The following is a 20,608-nucleotide window of genomic DNA, read 5'->3' as shown; positions in this document are numbered from 1 at the left end:
CCATACCGGCAACATCAGAGGCGCCTTTGGACCGGGATCCAGTGAGGAAATCCTCCCCATTCCACAGACGGGGAAATGAAGTCAAGCGGGGGGCCCCGCCCCCGGGAGTGTCAGGCCAAGCCAGGTAAATCTGAGATGGGGTCACACGGGGAAGGACCAAGATAAAACCAGTCTCCTCCGGACTCAGTTTCTTCAAGGGCTCTGCTTATACAACCAAATTAAATTGTCCATTCCTTCCTTCACTCAGCATTTATTCAGCGCCTACAGTATGCCCTGCAGGGAGTGCCCCACAGGGAGGGCAGTGGTGAATGAAACACACAGGTCCCTGCTTCCTTCCTACAGCGTTCACCATAGACCAACTGAACAACTCAGCACCTCCCAGCAGTCCTGGCCCTTTGCTCCTGCTGTTCCTTCTGGCCCTTCCAGACACTTTCCACCATCTCTGCCTGTTGAAATCCTGCTCATCCTTCTTGGACCAGCTCCTCTGCCTGACTCTCACCAGGGAATGAACACCCAGCCCATAGGTGGGGGCCGGTGGGGGGGGGCACTGGAGCCTCCTGTGCCATCTCGGGGGACAGGTCCAGCCTGGGAGGATGTGGGGGACACCCTATCTCTCAGACCCTTCTCCATTTACAATTCTCCAAAGGGCATCTGGGACTTTCCCCTCTCAAAAGTGCAGGACCCCACCCTCCTCCTGACCAGCCACAAACACACCCAAGGACGAGGTAAATGTCGCGATTTTATCCCAGAAGAGCTGGCTTCCGTGGACCGGGACAGGGAGTGGGTCATGCACTCACTCTTCCCACCTGGACTGATTGATCATCTACTGTGCTTCAGGTCTCCAGAAAGGAAGCGTGTCCGCGTTTCCCTTTTCTTTGGGAGACACTTGGAGGAAGTGTGTGTGTGTGTGTGTGTGTGTCCCTCTCTATGACTTCTGGGGTTCAGCAGGGCTGGGTGGGCTCACAAGCAGCTGGGCTCTCCCCCTCAGCCCCTGTGATACCAGCCTGGCTTCCTGGAGACCAAAACCACAAGAAGAGAGCACAGAGGTGTGAGAAACACACTCACAGGCTGGTTTTGGTCGCATGCGTGCAAAGGAGCGCTCTCTCTTGCGGAAAGAGAGTCATAAACAGGAGCAGCCAAGGTCCGAGCGAGCGAGTGGGTGCGAGGAGCACCCAGCAGCCACGTCCACCTCCTGGCCCGGGGATGGCGCTTCCTGCTGGCAGGCACGCATAGCAGCCAGAGATGGCCCCGGACATGTGGCTGTTCTCTGCTATCCTTGGATTGCTGTCGGCAGCCCTCTCAGGTAGGGCCCCTTTCCCACCTCCTGCCGCTCATGCTGGGCGACCTGGGTCCTGGCCTCTTGCTTGGCCCCCTTCCCAGTCATTTTCTCACTCACCTTTCTAGAACCATTTAGCCGAGACGGTACCAGGGAGGCCCCAGCTACGGCAACAGCGGCTGGGACCTGGAGAGGGGCCAGGATCCCCCTGGGGGAGCTGGGCTGTGCCCGGACGGTGCCAGAAGTCTCAGCATGCGCGCGTGGTATCTTGTCAGCGGGCTCCCAGGGTCTGAGGAGGGAGACGCTTCCCACCATAAGTTTGGGAACTCCCCCATCCCCATTTCTCGGTGACTCTCAGGGAGAGAGAGAACGGTCCGGAGACAGAATTCAGGGAAGCCAATGGGAACTGAGGACAGCTGGGGGCTTGTGGCTCACATGCAACCAGTAAGGGGTAGTTTAGAGCACACGTGAATAGGAGAGCTCTTGAGGACCCCCTCCTGCCCCCTCCTGAGCTCCCCCAGGGTGCCAAGGCACTTTGTGACCTGGGCGGGGGCGTCAGGCAGGCAGTTTGGGGGCTGGCTGTGTTCATCAGACGCCGTTGGCCTCTGTCGAGTGCGGGGTCCAAGCTGGCGGGAGCTGGGCGGGGGCCCAGAGTTGCGAGAGATCCTGCTCCTGTTGGGACCTTTCGGGGGATGGGGAGACTCATGGAAACAGAATTCTGGGCCAGGGAGCCCGGGTCCGCCTGGCAGGGGAGATACCAAGTGCTTTCACTTTGCTGTCACAAGGGGACCCAGAGAGGCCCCATCAGGAGGGCCACCCAAGCCCAAGCCGACTCGGAGAGCTGAGAGAGGCGGGGAGTTATTTGGGATGGCGGACAACTCCTCTCTCGGCCTCCATCTAGAGGCATGTGCTCCTGAACTCACCCCGGGTCGGGGAAAGCCATTTAGCTGGAACGCGTGTGCCTTCATGTCCGTGTGGGCTCGTGTGGTCTCTCTCGCTCTACCAGGAGCACCCAGAACTCAGCCGCCTTCTGCCCCGAAGCTAAGAGCTAAGACCTAAGACGGACAGAGGGTCAGAGTAGGGGCCCCTCCTTCCCCATCTCCACTGTCGCCACCCTCTGTCCTTTTCCATGAGACCCGACCGCCGGCCTAGGCTCAGAACGAAATCTGGGACAGAGAGGGTGGCTGGCCGGCCCCTGGGCCCCGGGGAACCGGCCTTGAGTGGTGCCGCAAGCAGGTGGGAACCCAGGGCCCCGGGAGAGCCCAGGAGGGTGAAATGAAGGGACTCCTGGAGCCAAGGTCCCTACACCCCAGCCCTTTTTGTCCCCTCCTGACACTCCTGCCCGCCTCACCCCACTCCCAGCACAGATATTTCACTCTGTGTTCCTAAAGCCACATTCATATTCAATGGTCTCACTTGTTACTAATACCAGTTTAGTCTTGAAAGGAAACTTGATGTCACGATTCTAAGTGGAAAACCGACATCATGTGCCATAAATAAAAGGTGAAGGTAAGCATAAAAATAAATGGGGGTGGAAACCAATTTCTATTACGTGCTAGCAAAAAGTTGAAAGAAAGCAAAGGTCCTTGAGCCTGAAGCCGACACCTGTCCCCTCTGTTAAAGGGGAGATGGGGTAGCGATGGAGATACCCTGGCTCCAAATTGTTACTTTCTTCTTGATTTTCCAGGGGGACTGATAGCACTTGGAATGGGGAATAGTTTCCCTGCCGTGTGATTTAATGGCACTAAATGCTGCTTCCTGAAAGCCTCCTAAAGGGTCCCCAGAGGCATATGTCCTACTGCTGACAAATAGGGCCTGGCAGGAAGAACACTGCCGGCAGAAGGAAACGGTGTCCCCAGGAGTAAGGTGGGGAAGGCCAGAGCGAGCCGGTGTAGGGAGGCTGCTCCCCGGGCCTGCCAGAATGTTCTTCCCCGCCCCGCCCAGGTCCAGCAGGCCCAAACCCCAGCAGAGCTGAGCCCTAGGCGGGCAAGATGGACCCCGATCTGCCTGGGGGGTTCTCCTTGGCGAAATCAGTGTGTTGGGCCGATCAGACTTGGGGAAAGGAAATGAGGGTCTCCAAGGAGAGAAAGAAAAAGAAAGAAAGGAAAACAACAGAGACGAGGGAGGAAAGGATCCTGGAAGAATGAGGCCCCAGAGCGAGTCCCAGGGCCTTCACTCATGGAGCCCCGGAGGGGTTAACAGGCTGCGTCTGGGGCCGCAGGAGGCCAGAGGCTGGCCCTCCTGGGCCCCGGAAGACCCAGCCATGGCTCTTTCACGTTCAGCAGGCCTCCCCTCTCCTCTGTCCTCTCCAGTCCTAGCACCAGGCTCCATCCTGGGCCTCACACGGCCATTTCTCTGGCCAGGCTGGCCTGGGTTCTGGGCCCTTCTCTCCTCAGGTCTGGGTGCATGCTGTTCAACGACCAGGGCAGGGACCACGCTTTCCAGTTCTGCTGGTGCTCCCTGGAGGCCTGGGTCCAGGACCAGTTTGTCCACATACCCTCCAGTTTTGTGCCTCAGTTTCCTGATCAGTCATCTGGGGACGAAGAGGGAGAAGGAATGGACTCGAAGCCTTTTTACTGGGGAAGATTGGGTGGGGTCAGGAGGCCAGGGTATTGCCTGGGCCCCGTCTCTGACTCACCCTGTGTTCTTCTCTGATCTGGACTTGGGTTTCTGCGCCAGTGAAATGGGGTGCTTTGGGTGGACGATCCCTAAGGGCTCGGTCAGACCTGACATTTCTGTGTGCAGAGCGATAACATAGAACCAGGCCTCTCCCCCAAGGGCCGTGCCGAGGTTGGTGACTCTAATTCCATCTGGACGGTGGTGGGTTGAGGGCTTCTGTTGTGCACTAAAAAGGCTGTTTGTGGTTACTTTATAAAAAAAAAAAAAAAAAAAGTTTCTTAAATTAGCAAATTTTTTAACATCGATTTTTTTCCTTTCGCTTGTAAATTCAATATACAAAAATCACTTTATTTATAAGTCCAGTAATTTTCGACAATGACTCTCAGGGAGCCTTTGATGAATATCTCATCAAATCAGGTTGAACGGAGTAAGCGCCTTAAATAATAAATACCACTCACAAAGGTAGCTAATTAAATTCCCTTAGATCTGTAATGTCTAATATAGCGGCCACGGGAAGTTGCATTTGAAACGCGGTAGTCTGAGTTGAGAAGGTTGGAAAGGTAACATACACAGCAGATTTCGAAGACATGTTCAAAACAAGAACACAAAATACCTCATTAGTAACTTTTATGTGAATTGTATGTTGAGATGATAATTTGCTGGATATGTTAGGTTAAATACATTTTATCATTATAATTAGGTTGATCTATTCCTTTTTTACGTTTAAAAAATGTGGCTACTAGGACATTCTAAATGACCCAGGTAGCTTGCATGATGTTTATATCGGATAGCACTGCTTTACCTAATCTAAGCTGCATTTGTACATCTAACGAACTCGATTGTCTTATAAATGCTTCAAACAGCTCTAAGAAACACAACTGTTCCAAGGATTTCAGAGAATACTTACAGATCTAAAACCCTAACTTTTAAACAAAGTGAGGATTAAGTTCTCTGAAATATGCCAATAATGTTTACAGACATTACCAAACTCTCTTAAGTTTTTAACTCAAAATTTCAACTGAAGTCAATTACTCGGTCACACACACGAGAAATTCCAGCGGCCACGTGTTCTTTAACATCACAGGTAACAGGACTTCATGCAGCAACACAGGGAAATTGATCCAACCGAAACTTAACGTAAATGTATAATTACTCGGGGTTTCCACGTCTTTCCATCATCTTTATTTTTCAAATTCTAATCTTCTTGGGCTTCAAAGCCACTTACCAAGAAGAAAAGGCTTGTCCCATAGCAGATAACACGGATTATCCCCCTGGAGACTGGAGGTTCTGTCTTAGTGCATTGACAGGAGGTCAGCTTTTCTATTGTTTTGCTGAAATAGAAGATTAAGATTCTCCTGTGCTGCTGATGCGTGTGAGATGAGCTTTTGGATAGGCTGTGCCCTCCACTTGAGCCGGTCCCTTGACCTGTGACCTCTGGACCCAACTTCTGCAAGCCTAATTCTCTATGTGTCCTGGATCAGATTTAATCCAATCCACCCGATTGGATTAAATCAAACAAATGTGTTTGCTCTTCTATTCTTCTTCTTTTTCTTCATTTTTGCCCCCCTCATTCTTCCCAGCTGGCAAGACAGATGTATAAATAATATATGACTGGCATCTGTGTATTTCTCCTGGCTTAGTCTGGGTCTCTGGTCACAGGTCAATGACTGGTGGGGGACGTTGGCATGACGGTTACCATCGTTGTGATGTGGGATGACGTGGCTCCTAGGGTAACGTGGCTTATTACAGAGGCATCTAGAATGAGTAAGAAACACTGTCCACTGACTGCCTCACTCAGTCTGCGTTTATTGAGGCCTGCTGGGAGCCAGTCTCATTGCCTGATAGGGAAGCTCAGGCATCACATTGGGCCCCCAGCCGTTGGATTCAAAGGCTGAAGAATCAGCCCTATTCCTGGGGACAAGGGAGGGATTAAGCAGGTGGCCCCAATGGAGGCTTTGGGACAGGGGCTTGGAGGAAAAGACTAGGCCATGCGGATGGCTGTGAAACCACCGACCTGTACCCATGTTGATGCTCAGCCCTGCACTGAACAGACCCTGGTGGGGGCTGGAATCCCCAAGCCCATCTCCTCTCTACTCACAGCGTCCTCAGACTCTCCATCCCAACCCCTGGCACTGCCTCCTACCCGCCCCCCCAAGCCTCCCCCAGAGTCAGGGCTACCAGAGTCCCTCAGAGCAGGACTTCCTGGGGGCCCTCATTCCTGTCCCTTCCCAGGGTTTTCGAAAGCTGCCAATTCACTGATAATTTACTTAATATTTTCAGTGGATATTTGATTTTTGTTTTTATTTTTCGACAGCAGAGATCCCAATGCAGGGCTCAAATTATCTTTTTGAGATCATTTCCTGAGCTGAAGTTGGATGCTTAAACAACTGAGCCACCCCAGGTGCCCCTAAGCTGATGTTTCAAGGTGTAAATACTTTCGTTTTTAGAAAAAAAACTTTATCTTGCTCCCTTAAAGATAAGGCCATTGTAAATCGCCTTAATGGTGGTAATGGTGAAAATAAACATCATGGAAACAAAATGTCACTAAATTCTAGCCAAATGTGTTGCTGCTTTCCTTGAGCTCAAATGGGAGGGTTTCTAGATGTCAGAGAGGCATTAGGGACTAGCGCCCTGAGAGATTTTCTCCTCCAAGTAGTCAGAAAAGCTATGTAATTTAACAGCATGTCAGTGACCACCTAAATCATTTCTCAAGGCTTCAGCTATGGGCCTCGCCCTGGTCCGGAGAAAGGACGAGGGTGGTGGGCAATCTGTTCCCCTTACGGGACAGAGCCTGGGGAAGCCTTCTGCTTACCTTCCTGGTGGACATCCTAGAACATGGCGACCCCGTTTCGGGATGTCCCCAGGCCCCCAGGACAGCCCCTAGACTCCTGGTGAGCCTTGCAGTTGAGAATGGTGCCCAGATTCACATCCCCCCAGTTTACCTCTGGGAACGAGCCCCTGTAGGGTGGGGACAAGGAACCAGGAAGACGGGTGAGCGTAGGATTTTAGAACTCACTCTGGCTCTCGATTGCAGGGGAATCTTGGGCAGGCCCATTCCTTCCTCTGGGCTTAGTTTCTTCACTGGAAAAATGGGCAAATCGAACACTAAAAACCCAGCCTAAAAACCCTCGTACTCTGTGGCTTTACCATTTGTGGAGCAGGGCAGCGGAGATCCAGCTGTTAGAAATCAACTGGAGTAGGGGCGCGACATGGTAACCCCGGCTGGCACCTGCCACGCGGAATCGTGGACCCTGGCCGGAGGCCGGCTTGGCTTCTCGGTCCCGGCTCTGGGTGACCTGGGTTATTTCTCAGCTTCTGTGTGCCTGCAGGCTACAAATAAAAACACCCACCTCACCACATTATGAAATTTAGATAATTGCATCGGAAAATGCCTGAATATAGTAGTGCTTAAAAATGTGAGTTATAAATGTTACACAGCCAGGAGAAGCGTCTTATAAATGCGAGTGCAGGGTTTAGCGGTGAACACGCCGTTTGCACAGTGAGCTCGTTTACCCACATGACAAGCCCAGCGTATAGATGAGGAAACCAGGGTTTATCGAGGCTGAGAGACCGGTCCAAAGTCTGTAGCTAGTAAGTGACAGGACTTGAGCTTAGGGGTCGCAGCTCTGGCTCTTTCCCAGGGAAGAGCGGCCTGGCTTGCCTCCTGGAGAGCTGTCCTCGGGGCTCCTTGCAAATATGAGGTTCTCCCCCAGCTCCCCCATCCCCCCCAGCTTGCAGCCTGAGGGGCCTCTGAGGTTCCTGGATCTCCTGGAAGGCTTCTCAGGGACAGATGGGGTCAAATGTGGCTGCGCCCTTGTGGGGTCCTGCTGTGCACCCACCCTGCCCGCCTAGGCCAGAAATGAATGAAGGGGAAGCGGAAGAGGCACCGCGAGCCTGGGGACGGTTTGTCTGGCAGGAGGTTCCATCTAGTCACATTTATTGGGCGCCTGCTGCGTGCCAGGCCCTGTACGACACCGAGATGTGAGATACGAAGGTTTGTCCTCAAACACTTTACGTGCTGTGAGGAAGATGATAAAACACACAGGGTCAGCCTGGGGTACGTGTGACAACAGATGCAATCCGTTGACAGCCGTAGCCACCATTCACTGCAGGGGACTTACTGTTCTGTAAGTGTCGGCTGAGCGGATGCTGTCCCACCCTAACACTGGGTCACTTTATGGTTGGGTCAACTAAGGCTCAGAAGTTTATGTATTTGGTCCCAGGCTGGGGGCGGATCCGGAGTTTAAATCCAGGTCCGTAGGTCTCCAAAACCCACATTCTCCGTCACGGGGCTACACTGCCTTCCAGAGCTGGGAGTCTGAGAGGGGGAGGGCCCGAGCCTCCTGGAGACACTTGGTGGCTTCTCAGATGCGCGGTGGCGGTAGGGGCAGGGGGGTGGGGTGGAACCTGGCTGTCCCGAGGGGGCTGGACATACAGAGAAGAGTGGCCCAAACATCCTGGGCACAAAGTATGCAAAAACTAATGAGGCCTGAGGAAAGTGTAAATGGTTCGTTGTGTTGTGGCAGTATCAGCTTCCTGGTTTTGGTAAGTTACTCTGGTTAGTTACATAATATGTCATCACTGGGGGGAAGCTGGGCAATGGATACACGAGACTCGTCTCCATGCTATACTGGGTGGGAAACATTCCTTGCAGAAGGACCGATTTGAGCAGAAGCCTGGAGGTGAGGCAGTCAAGGGGAAAGCCCAGGACGGGCTGGCTGTGGGGGGTGGCTGACCAGCCGGCCCTGCTGGTCCTATAGGGAACGTTCTCTTCCTCCTGATTCATCTGGACTGCTGTGTGGCGGGGATTCGATGAGCTGATATTCATGAAAATGCCAAGCCCAGTGACTAGCCCATAGAAAGCACACACATAGACCGTACACACGTTTAAGGATGTTAGCCGGGCAGTCACAAGGGTAACGGCTTCCCAGACAGCACTCTGTAAATTCATAGATCTATTTCCTCATTGCAGCCCTATGAAATAGGAGTTATTACCCCCATTTTACCGATTAAGTGGCTGAGGCTCCGAGAGGCGAAGGGACTTTTCCTAGATCACACAGCTAATAGATGCTAGTGGATCTTTAACTTGACCTTGTGACTCCTGATCCATGTTCTTTCCCAGCCCTGGAAAATAGGCAGGGTTTGGGCCACGGACCCCGTCCACTTCAAGATTTCTTCGGGAAAGGTCTCCCCATTCTCTGGAGACTTTTCATCTCACCCACTATCGGCTAGGCGGTCATGGAACCCGGTTAAAAAAAAAAAAACAGGGGCGCCTGGGTGGCGCAGTCGGTTAAGCATCCGACTTCACAGGTCACGATCTCGCGGTCCGTGAGTTCGAGCCCCACGTCGGGCTCTGGGCTGATGGCTCGGAGCCTGGAGCCTGTTTCCAATTCTGTGTCTCCCTCTCTCTCTGCCCCTCCCCCGTTCATGCTCTGTCTCTCTCTGTTCCAAAAATAAATAAACGCTGAAAAAAAAAAAATTAAAAAAAAAAACAAAACCCTTGAAGCTACTCATGAGTCAGAAGCCACTTCCTGGCCAAGGAGCCACTCTGAGCCTCAGTTTCCCTGGCTGTAAAGCAGGGTCAATGTCAGCTTCCAGAACCCGGGTCTAGGATGAGGCTCCAAGAGATGTTGGCTCTGGAGTACTTGGGAAAATATGGGGTTCGTGCGCATGCTGAAGAGTCCCATGGCCATAACTGCTGCTGGGCCAGGGGCCATGACAGGAGCTCATGGGGACGGCAGAAAGAGAAGAAGGAAGCCCGAGTTTCCGCCCACCATTTTGTAGAGTCCTGTGGCCCAACCGCCTTCTGCCAGAAAATGGCAGCCGAGAGAGCCTCTGAGATGCCAGCCTGGACAGGGAGAGAGGGTGGATGGGGCTGCAAGAAGAAGTTGCCAGGCCCTTGGGGGATGCTAGACTGGGATCCCAAAAGAGGAAAGTGATCCCCTGGCTTTCCCCTGCGTCTCCACCTGTGTTAGAAGCTAGTGGCACACGTTAGAAGGTCTACCCTATACGTCTTCATGCCTCCCCTCCATCATGGCCAAGCTGAACTGGGCTCTCCAGGCAGTGCTCGCAGATGCCCACGGGGTCTGTGCATGGGGCCGCAGGCTGTGCGAGTGAGGAAGGGCCTCAGCGCTGGGAGCTTCTCAAGATGTCTTGGGGGTCCCACCTGAGCACCCCACTTCCAATCTGGAAGTCAACTGCTGAGGCCGGAGCGAGGGAGGGCACAGAGCCGAAGTCACCGTGTCGCCACAGCTATGTGCAAAGCCAAGCACAAGCTCTGTCCATTTGACAGAAGGACAAACTGATACTCACAGAGCTCCAGTCATGCAGCCAGTCGCTGAGAGAACTGGGACCCTAGCCACCTTCTGGTCACCAACCCACCCCCACCAGCTGCCTCTTTCTAAATGGAGCTTAGGGGAAAGATTTTGATCTATGCTTTTTTTTAATTCTTTTTTGCTAGGGTGCTCACCTCATCTGGGAGGAGTGCGTGAGAGCTGGGCTGGGCGGGGGGTGGCGGGCAGAGGTGGGAAACCATCCCTAGACCGTGTCACCCCCCACCCCCTGCCGAGTCTGCTCAGGGAGATTCACTTTTCCCTACTTCCCTTGACTAAACTAAAGTCACTTGCCAAATGAATTCAACTCCTTGGAGAAATGTGCCACATTCTCCAGATAGGATTCTAGAAATATCATGACAGTATCTGGGCAGGAAGAAACCCCGGAGGGCTGCCAATCATGTACTCCTGTTTGTCAGAGGAGAAAACCAAGGCGCAGAGTGGTGGTGGGGGGGGGGGGGGAGATGGGATCAAGGTCACGGAGCCGGAGTGGAAAGTGGGGCCTGCAGTCGGCATAGCGGGGGGTCCTGTGCTCTCCCCAGTTGACATCAATACGAAACTAACCCTCATCCACAGAACTTTTTCAGATTTTTCCAGTTGTGCCAATAACGTCCTTTAAGGCAAAAGAAAACTCCAGTTAGGGGACTGTCCTTTATTCTCATGTCTTTCTGTTCCTTCGACCTAGAATAATTTCTCAGATTTTCTTTCTCTTTCATGACATTGATCCTCTGGAAGAGGATGGTCCAGTTATTCTGTGATCTGTATCCCAAGTCGTGGTTTGTCTGATGATTCCTTGTGATTAGTCACGCCTTCTATGGCAGAAATAGCACCGAAGTGCCGTGGTGTTATCGTCGGCCTCTCGTGGCAAGGGGCGCGCCCCATCAGCTTGTCCCATCTCGGTGTTCTAATTTTGACTGCGTGGCTAAGGGGATGTCTGTAGGTAAGGTTGCTCTTTTCTGCTTTGTGACTCATGTGCGTCCTGGGGGCAGATTCTGTGAGAATGTATAAACACGTTAGCTCCCCTCAAACTTCTACCCTCTGGTTGTGACATTAGTGATGACCCTGGCCTGAATCGGTTACCATCGTTACCGTTTCTCCATGGCGATGTTACCACGCCATCGTTCCTCCTGCAAGTTTAGTCACTGGCTTGGCTTCCTTGGCTCAGGTTCAGGGGGTAGGAGCCAACTGGTTCAGCGCCTCGAAGGCTGGAGCTGAAGAGGCCAAGGTGTGGGCCCCTCAGGCTGGGCCTCTGGCGGCGGCCATCTTGCTCCACCTCAGAGGTTAGAGCTTGGTTCAGTTCCTCTCTGCTTCCGGGCCGCTTCCCTCCCCGCCTACAAGTTTTGCCACCCATTTGTAGCTCCCGCTACATGTCGGGCACCGTTTTCAGCCACTGAGGATACGGGACACAGCCTCAGACTTCGAGGAGCTTGTATTCTAGTGGGGGGAAAACAGACAAATGAGCGAGCACGTTTCAAAATCAGTATCACATCAGAAAGGAAGTACCTGCAACAGGGGAGATAAAGCAGAGTCCGAAGGACAGAGAGTGACTGGGGTCGGGGTCCAGGTAAGGCCTCTGGGGGCATTTGAGCAGAGATGTGACTCGTGAGATTAACCTGGAATCGAGATGGAGAGATCAGGGAGCAGGACCTTCTGGGCGGAGGGAAGGCAGGTGCAAGGGCCCTGAGGTGGACACCAGTTGAGGTGCTGGAGGAGCTTGCTGAGGGAGCAGGGAGCAGAGAAGATAGAGACGGACAGGCTGCAGATGTCAGGGATCATCAGTCACGCAGGGGCTTGGAATGGACCCGTGGGAAGTGGGAAATCTTCAGAGAGTTTTAGGTATAAAAAGACGTGACCCGATCTGCGTTTAGGCACGTACAATTATTTAACAAATATGGTTGATGGTCAACTCCACACTTAAACCTAAGTCAGTTTGTTTGGACCTTCTGTCACCATCATCCATTTCCAACAAATATTACTTCGGTAAACAGAATATGTCCGTATAAACAAAACACTGAAAACAAAGCGGCTTTAAAGAGCCTGCTATCCAAGCCTGAGTCACTCTCCCCTTGGTACGAAGCGTTGGGTGTTCAAGGCTGGGCGGCACCAGCCAAGACTTGGAACCCCAAGCACCGAAGGACTGGAGAAGGACTAATTTCCTTTACTGTGGGATTCAGTACCAGTTAGTACCCACTCTTAAATTGTCTGGGGACCCTGGAGGGCCATGCCGTGAGGGAAGGAAGTGCAGTCTGCCGGGCACCCTCAAACCAGCCGTCAGAGGCAAGGGAGCCCCCTCCCTCCAGCGTTCAGACCCCATCTGGCCCGGTTGGCCCATTTTACCCTGGAGAAACTGAGCCCCCTCCCCACCCGCCGCCCCGTCCCACAGGGACTTACCCAAGGTCATAATCCTGGCTTGTCTCACTTCTGCCAAATTCCGTTGTCACTTCCACCGGGCTCCAGCTGAAAATGCACACGCGCCGTAAACATTAGTCATCCTTATTGTAAAAATCGTTCTAACAACCACATGAAAAGAACTGTCACCCAGCACAAAACTCGGCCTTTCGTTCTTGAAGGAGGCAGGCTGCAAGTCCCTGGAGCGAGGCGCGTGTTTCGTCCCTCGTCAGCATGACGGTGGGTGCGGGGGGCATCGTGCTGCCTCTGATCCGTGTTTGTCAGGACCGCTGTGAGCACGTGGAATCTGGGGTCCGGGAGACGAGCGTTTGATTCCAGGCCCCACCACCTCCTCGGTGGCCCTGGGCGAGGTCCAGAACCTCCTGAGGGGACACGGGCCTACGCCCCAACGCCAGCTCCTCCATTCTTACCCTCGAAATGGAATTTCCACCTTCCCTGAAGATCTTTACGGACCATTTCTAGCCATCTGCACGTGCATGGATGGTCTCGGTTCCAGCCATGTCAACAGAAGCCATGAAACAGTCCCGGGAGCACTTGCGGGTTTAGGGTCTGGCCCTCTGGAAGTGAAGGAGGGGGCACAACCATGCATCTTGCAAGTTCCGCCCTCCCACCCGCCTCCTGGAATTCCCTAGAAGTCCCAGGGGCCCTCCCCCCGCCCCCAGCCCCTGCCTCTGGAAGGCCACCTTTGTTGCAGGTATGTGTGATTTCGTTTTCTAGAGCTACCATAAGGCAGCACCACGGATTGGTGCGTGAGCAACAGAAGTGTATCGTGTCACAGCTCGGGAGGCTGCAAGTTCAAGATCAAGGTCTCCTTCCCAGGCGGGGAGGGAGCATCTCTCCCAGGCCTCCCTCCTAGCTTCCGATGGTTTGCTTGGCGTCCTTCGCCATTCTTTGGCTTGGAGAAGCCCTGATCCGATCTCGGCCTTCATCTTAACGTGGCATTCTTCCTACGCACATACACCCGTGTCCACACTTCCCCTTTTCATGAGGACCCCAGTCCTCCTGGACCAGCCGCCCCTCCCACCCGCCCCCACCAATGACCTCGTTTTAACTTGACTACCTCTGTGAAGAGCCTATCTCCAAATAAGGTCACATTCTTAGGTACTGAGGTCAGGACTCCAACATATCTTTTTTGGTGAGACACAGTTCCACCCATAGCCGTGTGTGCGCACGCGTGTGTGTGCGTGTGTGTGTGTGGGTGTGTGTGTGTGTGAGAGAGAGAGAGAGGGAGAGAGAGAGAGAGAGAGAGGGAGACTCAGGGGTAGAATTTCTGGGTCATGACTATGGAAATATTTTCAAAGTCGTTGTGTGGGCTCGGCCTCCCCAGCAATCTACAGAGTCCCTGCTGACCCCCGTTCTCAATACTCAGCATTACCCCACTTCTCAATTGTGGGTGTAGGATACTGTTTCCCCGTGGCCTTACTTTGCATTTATCTGATGACCGTGAGGCTGGATACTTCCCATGAGTTTATGGGTCCCGCGTGTTTCCGCTTCCGTGAAGTGCCTATCCAGGCCGCTTGCCCAGTGTCCCATCGCTTGCCTTTTCCTTATTGATTTATAGACAATCTCCTTTTCTAAGGAGGGTTTCCTTTAAGGGGGGGCGAGGAGAAGGGAAGGGGAGGGGGAGGTTAGGGTACCTTTTGTGGCCTTAGATGTGGAGGACTGACCTGCACAGTTACTCCTTCGGGAGAGAAACAGAAAACCGCTCTGGGTCCTCTGTCTCCTTCTGGAATCCGTGGGGCCGGGTGTGATTCAGAACCGAGACTGTTTGGATTTCTTCTCTACTTTGTCAGGTCTCAGGCAGGGCCCGGTCAGCCACTGGCATCGAATACATTAATATATCTGCAGCAACAATGTGTGATTGTCCACACCACACGGAATAAACAAAGACCTTGCTTCGGTAAAGGTCAGGTGCCACCACCAACAGAGTTAAGAAAACACTTTCAGTTTGGGGGTCTCTGGGGCTCCCAGACCGCGGTAAGGGAGTGTGCACGCAAACCCCAAGCTGGGCCCTCTGGTGCCCCCTTTATCGGCTAATCCCCCTGACTGCTCCAGGGAGGTGACATGACCATCCCCATTCACGTTGGAGAAGGGTCGCCGAGGCGCGGAGAGGCTAAGAAATCCAGATCCTGGTATGAAGAGGAAGAGGGGGACTTGGACCCACATCGGTCTGACTCCAGGGCTCACAGACGTCCAACCCTCTGGTGGTGGCTTCTTGGTTTCTCCGTTCCCCAGGACTCGAGAGTTTAGAAACAAAGTCACAAGCCAGAGGAGTGGATTCGGAGGGCAGAGCACAGCTGGGAGTGAGCGGTGGCTCCGTTGGCTGAGCCAGACCCTCACCCCAAAGCAGTGGGTGCCGGTGGCCAAAGCTTGGGACGCCCGCCCCAAAACTCTGCCGAACTTGCCAAGTGCCCATCATACTCTGGTACTGACCAAACATTCAGCCGGGCCTCTGCGTATCCTGGTTTGAAGCCTAAAGGCTTGGGGAGAGGCGCTGATCAGAGATCTTAGCCGTCACTGGGAGCAGGGGCTTGAGAAAGCAGCATGTCTTTCTGGTGTATAAATCAGGGCTGAAGCACCTTGGCAGAGAATGATGGGAAGGCCTGTGAGGCCAGGCCACTGGCCGGGAGAACAAGGCGGGTACAGACAGAGGAGTGGGTCGTTGCTGCCCGTGGTGATCTCTCCTCCTGGCCCACTCACCTCTGGAAAGGTGCAGGTTGGGTCTCTCGAGTCCTTTGTCCAAGGCTTGGATGGCTCTCTCTCTCTCCCCCCACCACTTTCTCATCCCTGAGAAGTCCTACACATCCTCTAAGACCCCTCCCGATGGTCCCCTGCTCTTTGGAGTCAAAGTTATTCCCACCCACCTCTACTTCCCCTAGAGCACTTTGCTCTGACCCCTGGGATAGAAATTCTCCCCGACTGTACTGAGCCATGAGTACACGTGTGAGCCCTACCGCGATGTGCGCACAGCCTGGCCAACGGTGAGGAATGAACGAAGGCCCGAAAGAATGCACCTTCTTGGCTAAGGGTTAAGATAGGCGGAAACGTGGAAGGACTTTGAGCCCCCTCAAAAGCGAGCCTACGTGTGACTTGTGGAGGGAAGCGTGGGGTGACCGTGAGGCCTGGTGGCTAAGACTGTGGGCTCAGACTGGATCTGAAGTGATGTTCTGTCCCCCGCCCCCAGCTCCCCCCAAGACATTCCAGTCCCAGCCTGAAGTCACATGCTCAGGAAGGGGCCCTGGTTCCTTCCTTAGAGGGATGCCGATGGCTTCCAGCAGCTCTGGGTGCCCGACATCCGGGGGCCCTTCTCCTAAGGGGGCTTTAGGCCCCCTCAGAAAGGTGTCAGCACCGCCTCTAGGAGCTGGGGGGATTTTCATCCCGTGCCCACACTCAAGCTTCATTCACCCAGAAACTGCTGCTCCAGCAGCTCTCAGAGACTCAAACCAGAGTCCCTCCAGAGAGCCAGTGGGTGGGGACAGGCCCCCTGGAAAACCCTGTGCGGCCCAGCAGGGTTTCGGCTTCCACTGAAACCCAGAAACCTAGCCCCGAGCTTTGCACAGGGGGCCATGCTCTGGAGGATTTTATTCTTGAATCTCATTCTGCCTTCACACACCAGTCCCTGACCTGCCCCGGGGCCTTCGCTCGTGCCGTACTCCGGACCCAGAATGCCCTTCTTCCTCCTCTCACTGGCTGATGCCGCATGAAGTCATGGAAAGAATAAATATGGGGAGCAAACCTGCATTTGCATTCTGGGTCTGTCAACACCAAGCTTTGTGACCTTGGGCTAGTAACTTAACTTCTCCGGGCCTCTTTGTCAGGAAGACGGGTTTCCTCACAGGGTTGTCATGAGGATTCTGTACAATAATGTATGGAAAGCACTCGGCACAGAGGAAGCCCTTGGTAAATGTGCATCTGCTCATCCGGTCCTAGTAAAACGCTCCTTGACCATCAAGGCCTCGCCCAAATCCTCCTCCCCTGCAGGAACTTTCTAGACTCACCCTCCTCAGGGCTCCCTGGGGACACCCTTTGTGCAGCCAGAGAGACAGGATTTAGCCAACTCATGACACCTGGGCCTCCCGGCTGGACCCCAAACTGCAGGCCGGCCTGGGGCTCCCTCACCTCCACCTTTCTACAGTAGAGCCCAGAGAGGGCCTGGCCACGGGCATGACCCTGGAAACGTGGGTGGAGCTAAGGCAAGTTATACAGACTTCTATTAAAAACTAACGGGGGGCGCCTGGGTGGCTCAGTCGGCTAAGCATCCGACTTCGGCTCAGGTCATGATCTCATGGTCCGTGAGTTCGAGCCCCGCGTCGGGCTCTGTGCTGACAGCTCGGAGCCTGGAGCCTGCTTCGGATTCTGCATCCCCACTACTCTCATTTAAGAAATGTTTACATTTAAAAAAAAAACAAACAAACAAGAAATGTTTCCATTTTTGCTACATTTGGCAAAATGATCTATATTAATAAGAAAGAAAACCAAATAGATACTGTTGAAATACGTATTATTCTTTTCCTTCCTTCCCCAGAGGATTCACACACTCCAAAGTGTGACATGTATATCATTGTCTTCCGTGCTTTCATATTCTTATTACACAAAAATGTATCAATACCCAATGGATGGGCACATGTGCCATATTTTATATAAGTGTTAGCATGCTGCACAGGCTGTTCTAACACTTACTTTTCTCATTCAATATTATGTTTGCAAGATCTATCCAAGTGGACAGATAAAGATCTAGTTCATGCTTCTAGCGAAATAATCCAGTCTATGAATATAACACAGTATCTTTAATTATTTCCTGCTGGTGGGCTATTAGATTACTCCTAATTTTCTTTTTTTTTTTTTTAATTTTTTTTTACAGTTATTTATTTTTTAAGAAACAGAGTGAGACAAAGCGTGAGTGGGGAAGGGGCAGAGAGAGAAGGAGACACAGGATCCGAAGCAGGCTCCAGGCTCTGAGCAAGCGCTCAGCACAGAGCCCGATGCGGGGCTCAAACCCACGAACTGTGAGATCGTGACCTGAGCTGAAGTCGGACGCTCAACCGACTGAGCCACCCAGGCGCCCCACTCCTAATTTTCTTTCTGCAGTAAAAATCCCCGTGGATGTTTGCATGTGAACATGCCAGATAATTTTTTCTAGGATATGTATGGAAAGGAATAGGTTTGGGGGTCAAGGTCTGAACATCTTCAGCTTTTTGAGGTATTATTGGCCATTTTTCGATCCGTTATATGTGTAACGATGTGACCATCCTGCGTAATGTGTTTATAATCTGCTCTATCCACCTCCTATGCCCATGTGCACACACACACACACACACACATCTATCACATATACACGTTCATACTCGTTGACCCGGCAAGATCTTGAGTACTTAACCAGGGCCAGCGTTGGGTCTCTCTTGTGATCGTATGTCAGTCATACGAGACATTTACATCTGTGAGGTGGGGGAAGCAAGGCTGGCATATAACGAGATTGGCCCAACACGCCCATGGCGTGGAGGCAGCTGGGTTCCAACCCCGGGCAGGATTGGTTCAAACACCCCCCCACCCGAGACCTACTAGAATCAGAATTCTAGAGGAGGGACCGGACGTCTGCCTCGCGCACTCAGTGGTCTGAATTCTTATGGGGGATCGAGCAGGTGGGACCTGTGAAAGGCCAGTCAGTGCCTCTGGCCTGCTGGGCTCTCTTGGAACCACATCCCTTCTGTCACCCCTTGGGCTTAGTATGGAGCTGCTCATGACTCTCCATGGGTGGTGGTGTCTCATCTCACCGGGCGGTGGTGGTCCAGAAGGTGGGGTCTGGCGGAGGCGGCTGTGGGGTCAGGACCATGGGAGCCTTTGGTTTTGGAAGAACTCCTGTTACCATGGCAACCGCAGGCCCCATCTCGTCTCTAGGACCATAGGATGAGCATCTCTAGAACTTGCAGAGCCAGGGAAGGGGGCGGCAAAATGTGAGTGTGGGGCAGCTCTGCTGAGGTTCATAAGAGGGATGGGGAGGAAGGAGGAAATAGCGAAGTCTTTGGGGAGCTGGAACTGTCCCTTTGCAGAGAAGGCTGAAGGGTCCTCAGAGCCATCTTCGTGCCTGGGACGGAACGTGTAATCGACGGCCAGATGCCCCCCCCTCCCCCCCACCGTATCCACTCAGGACCGGACAAGAGAAAGTAGGCCAAAGCCTCAGGATGGGGGAGTCATCACGACAGCTTCCAGATACCACATCCGAGGCATTTCACATATGTTCTCCCCGCAGCCCTCGAGGCAACCCACGGACCTTCCCAGTTACACGCTCGTGTCCCTGACACCTGCTCCCATCCCGGCACGCGGCGAGCGGTCAACGGGTGTGAATGGAATTGAACGCAGGCCAGCCACAGACTCATTTCTCAGCTCTCGGCACAGTGTCACTCACACAGCCTTGCTCTCTTGAGCAAGAGAGAGAACGGGGGACTTCCAGAAATCTAACGGGCCCCAAAGCGGGTTATGTTGCGTTGTTCCTATGGTTGAGCTTCCCTTTCGGTGGGAATTATGAGCGGCCGTTGGACGTGGCGATGGAGGGGACAGAAAGTCCAGCTGGGCATGCAGGGAGGGGGTCACGCAGATGAACATCCTCTGTCGTGTGACAGGGTGATGCAAGAAAGCTAAAAAGGCTGGATGTTCTCTGCCCTGAAGGAGTGGAGTCCTCTGGAGCTCTGAACTCCCATCAATCATGTGCTGTCTCAGCTTGGGCTGCTAGAGCCAAATGCTACAGACTGGATGGCTCAAAGTACCAACGTGGTCTCACAGTTCTGGAGGCTGGGAAGTCCAAGGTCAAGGTGCCTGCAGGCTCAGTGTCTGGTGAGGAACCTCTTCCTGGTTCATGGCTGCCCCCCCTTCCTGCTGCGTCCTCATGTGGCAGAGGGACAGTGTTCTTTTTTCCATCGGGAGGTCCCCACCCTCATGACCTCATCTAACCCAAATTGCGTCCCAAGCACCCCACCTCCTGAACCATCACACTGGGGAGCAGGGCTTCAATATACAGATTTGGTGGGTTGTGGGGGGACACAAAGGTCCAGTTCATAGCGTGTGCACTGAGTTTCCTCTGTGTCCCCAAGATTTTCCTAGGTAGAAGAGGAGAGAGTGAAATCAAACAAAAACGCCCATCAAATAAAATAAAGCCAAAATCCCAAGTCATTGACTTCCCCTTACATTTTCTTTTTAATTAGAAAAATTTTTTCTTTCAGTTCATTTAGTTTGAGAGACAGAGAGACTGAGTGGGGGAGGGGCAGAGAGAGAGAGAGAGAGAGAGAGAGAGAGAGAGGGAATCCCAAGCAGACTCCGCACTGTCAGCGAGGAGCCCCATGCAGGACTCGAACTCACAAACCGGGAGATCACGACCTGAGCGGAAACCGAACGTCAGATGCTTAATCGACTGAGCCACCCAGGAGCCCCCTAACTTCTCTATAGGTTCCAAAGGGAGGAAGGTCACCCCAACCTTCTTGGACTTAGGGATTCCCAGCGGGTACAGCCTGGTCTGTTCACCACAGCCACCGACACCAGTGAGAGAGGGTTGTGCTGTCCCACCAAGCCCCTGGGCCAGCCTCAATCTCCGTGACAAAGTAAACGCAGCCCGACTGGATGTCACAATCTCCCCCCAAGTCCCTTCGAAGACAGAACACAGCTACCTCCAGTTGCAAGTTACTTGTGTAAACGGGCACCATGCTTCTTTCCAAGTTTAATGGAATTGTAGCTTGTTCCTTTATTCTGTCCAGCCGTTCGGCGGATCGCTGCCCAGTAACGACCTCCAGGGAATTTCTTGAAAGAGAACCAGTCGCCTAGTCCCGGGCCACCCCCCCTCTCCTGGCTGCTTCCCCGATACCCGCCCCACCCCACCCCGGTTCCACTGGTGGTTGGTCTTCTAAGTGTCCCTTTCCTCCTCACAATAGAAACGGGGGGAGGGGGCAGATGGTACCGGACCCAGCCTGGGTCGGGGAGCTGGTGG

The 20,608-nt window shown here is 53.3% G+C and overlaps 1 protein-coding gene across 3 annotated transcripts in view; it reads left to right on the top strand.

Annotated features, from left to right (window-relative positions):
• Window positions 1–1,062: 1,062 nt before the first annotated feature.
• Window positions 1,063–20,608, top strand: part of CD6 (CD6 molecule) — a 39,920-nt gene continuing 20,374 nt past the window's right edge. For 2 of the 3 annotated variants that reach the window (XM_040494998.1, XM_040494997.1), the window contains exon 1: window positions 1,063–1,303. In XM_040494998.1, coding sequence (XP_040350932.1) covers window positions 1,243–1,303 — 61 coding nt within the window. In that variant the 5' untranslated portion in view covers window positions 1,063–1,242. The remainder of the gene's footprint in view (window positions 1,304–20,608) is intronic. The other variant, XM_040494999.1, reaches the window with a different exon arrangement.

This window comes from Herpailurus yagouaroundi, unplaced genomic scaffold (genome assembly GCF_014898765.1).
Source record: "Herpailurus yagouaroundi ecotype Mexico unplaced genomic scaffold, PumYag 187, whole genome shotgun sequence".
Taxonomy (NCBI): domain Eukaryota; kingdom Metazoa; phylum Chordata; class Mammalia; order Carnivora; family Felidae; genus Herpailurus; species Herpailurus yagouaroundi.
The sequence above is the reverse complement of the archived record's forward strand: the minus strand, read 5'-3'. Positions and strand labels throughout refer to the sequence as shown.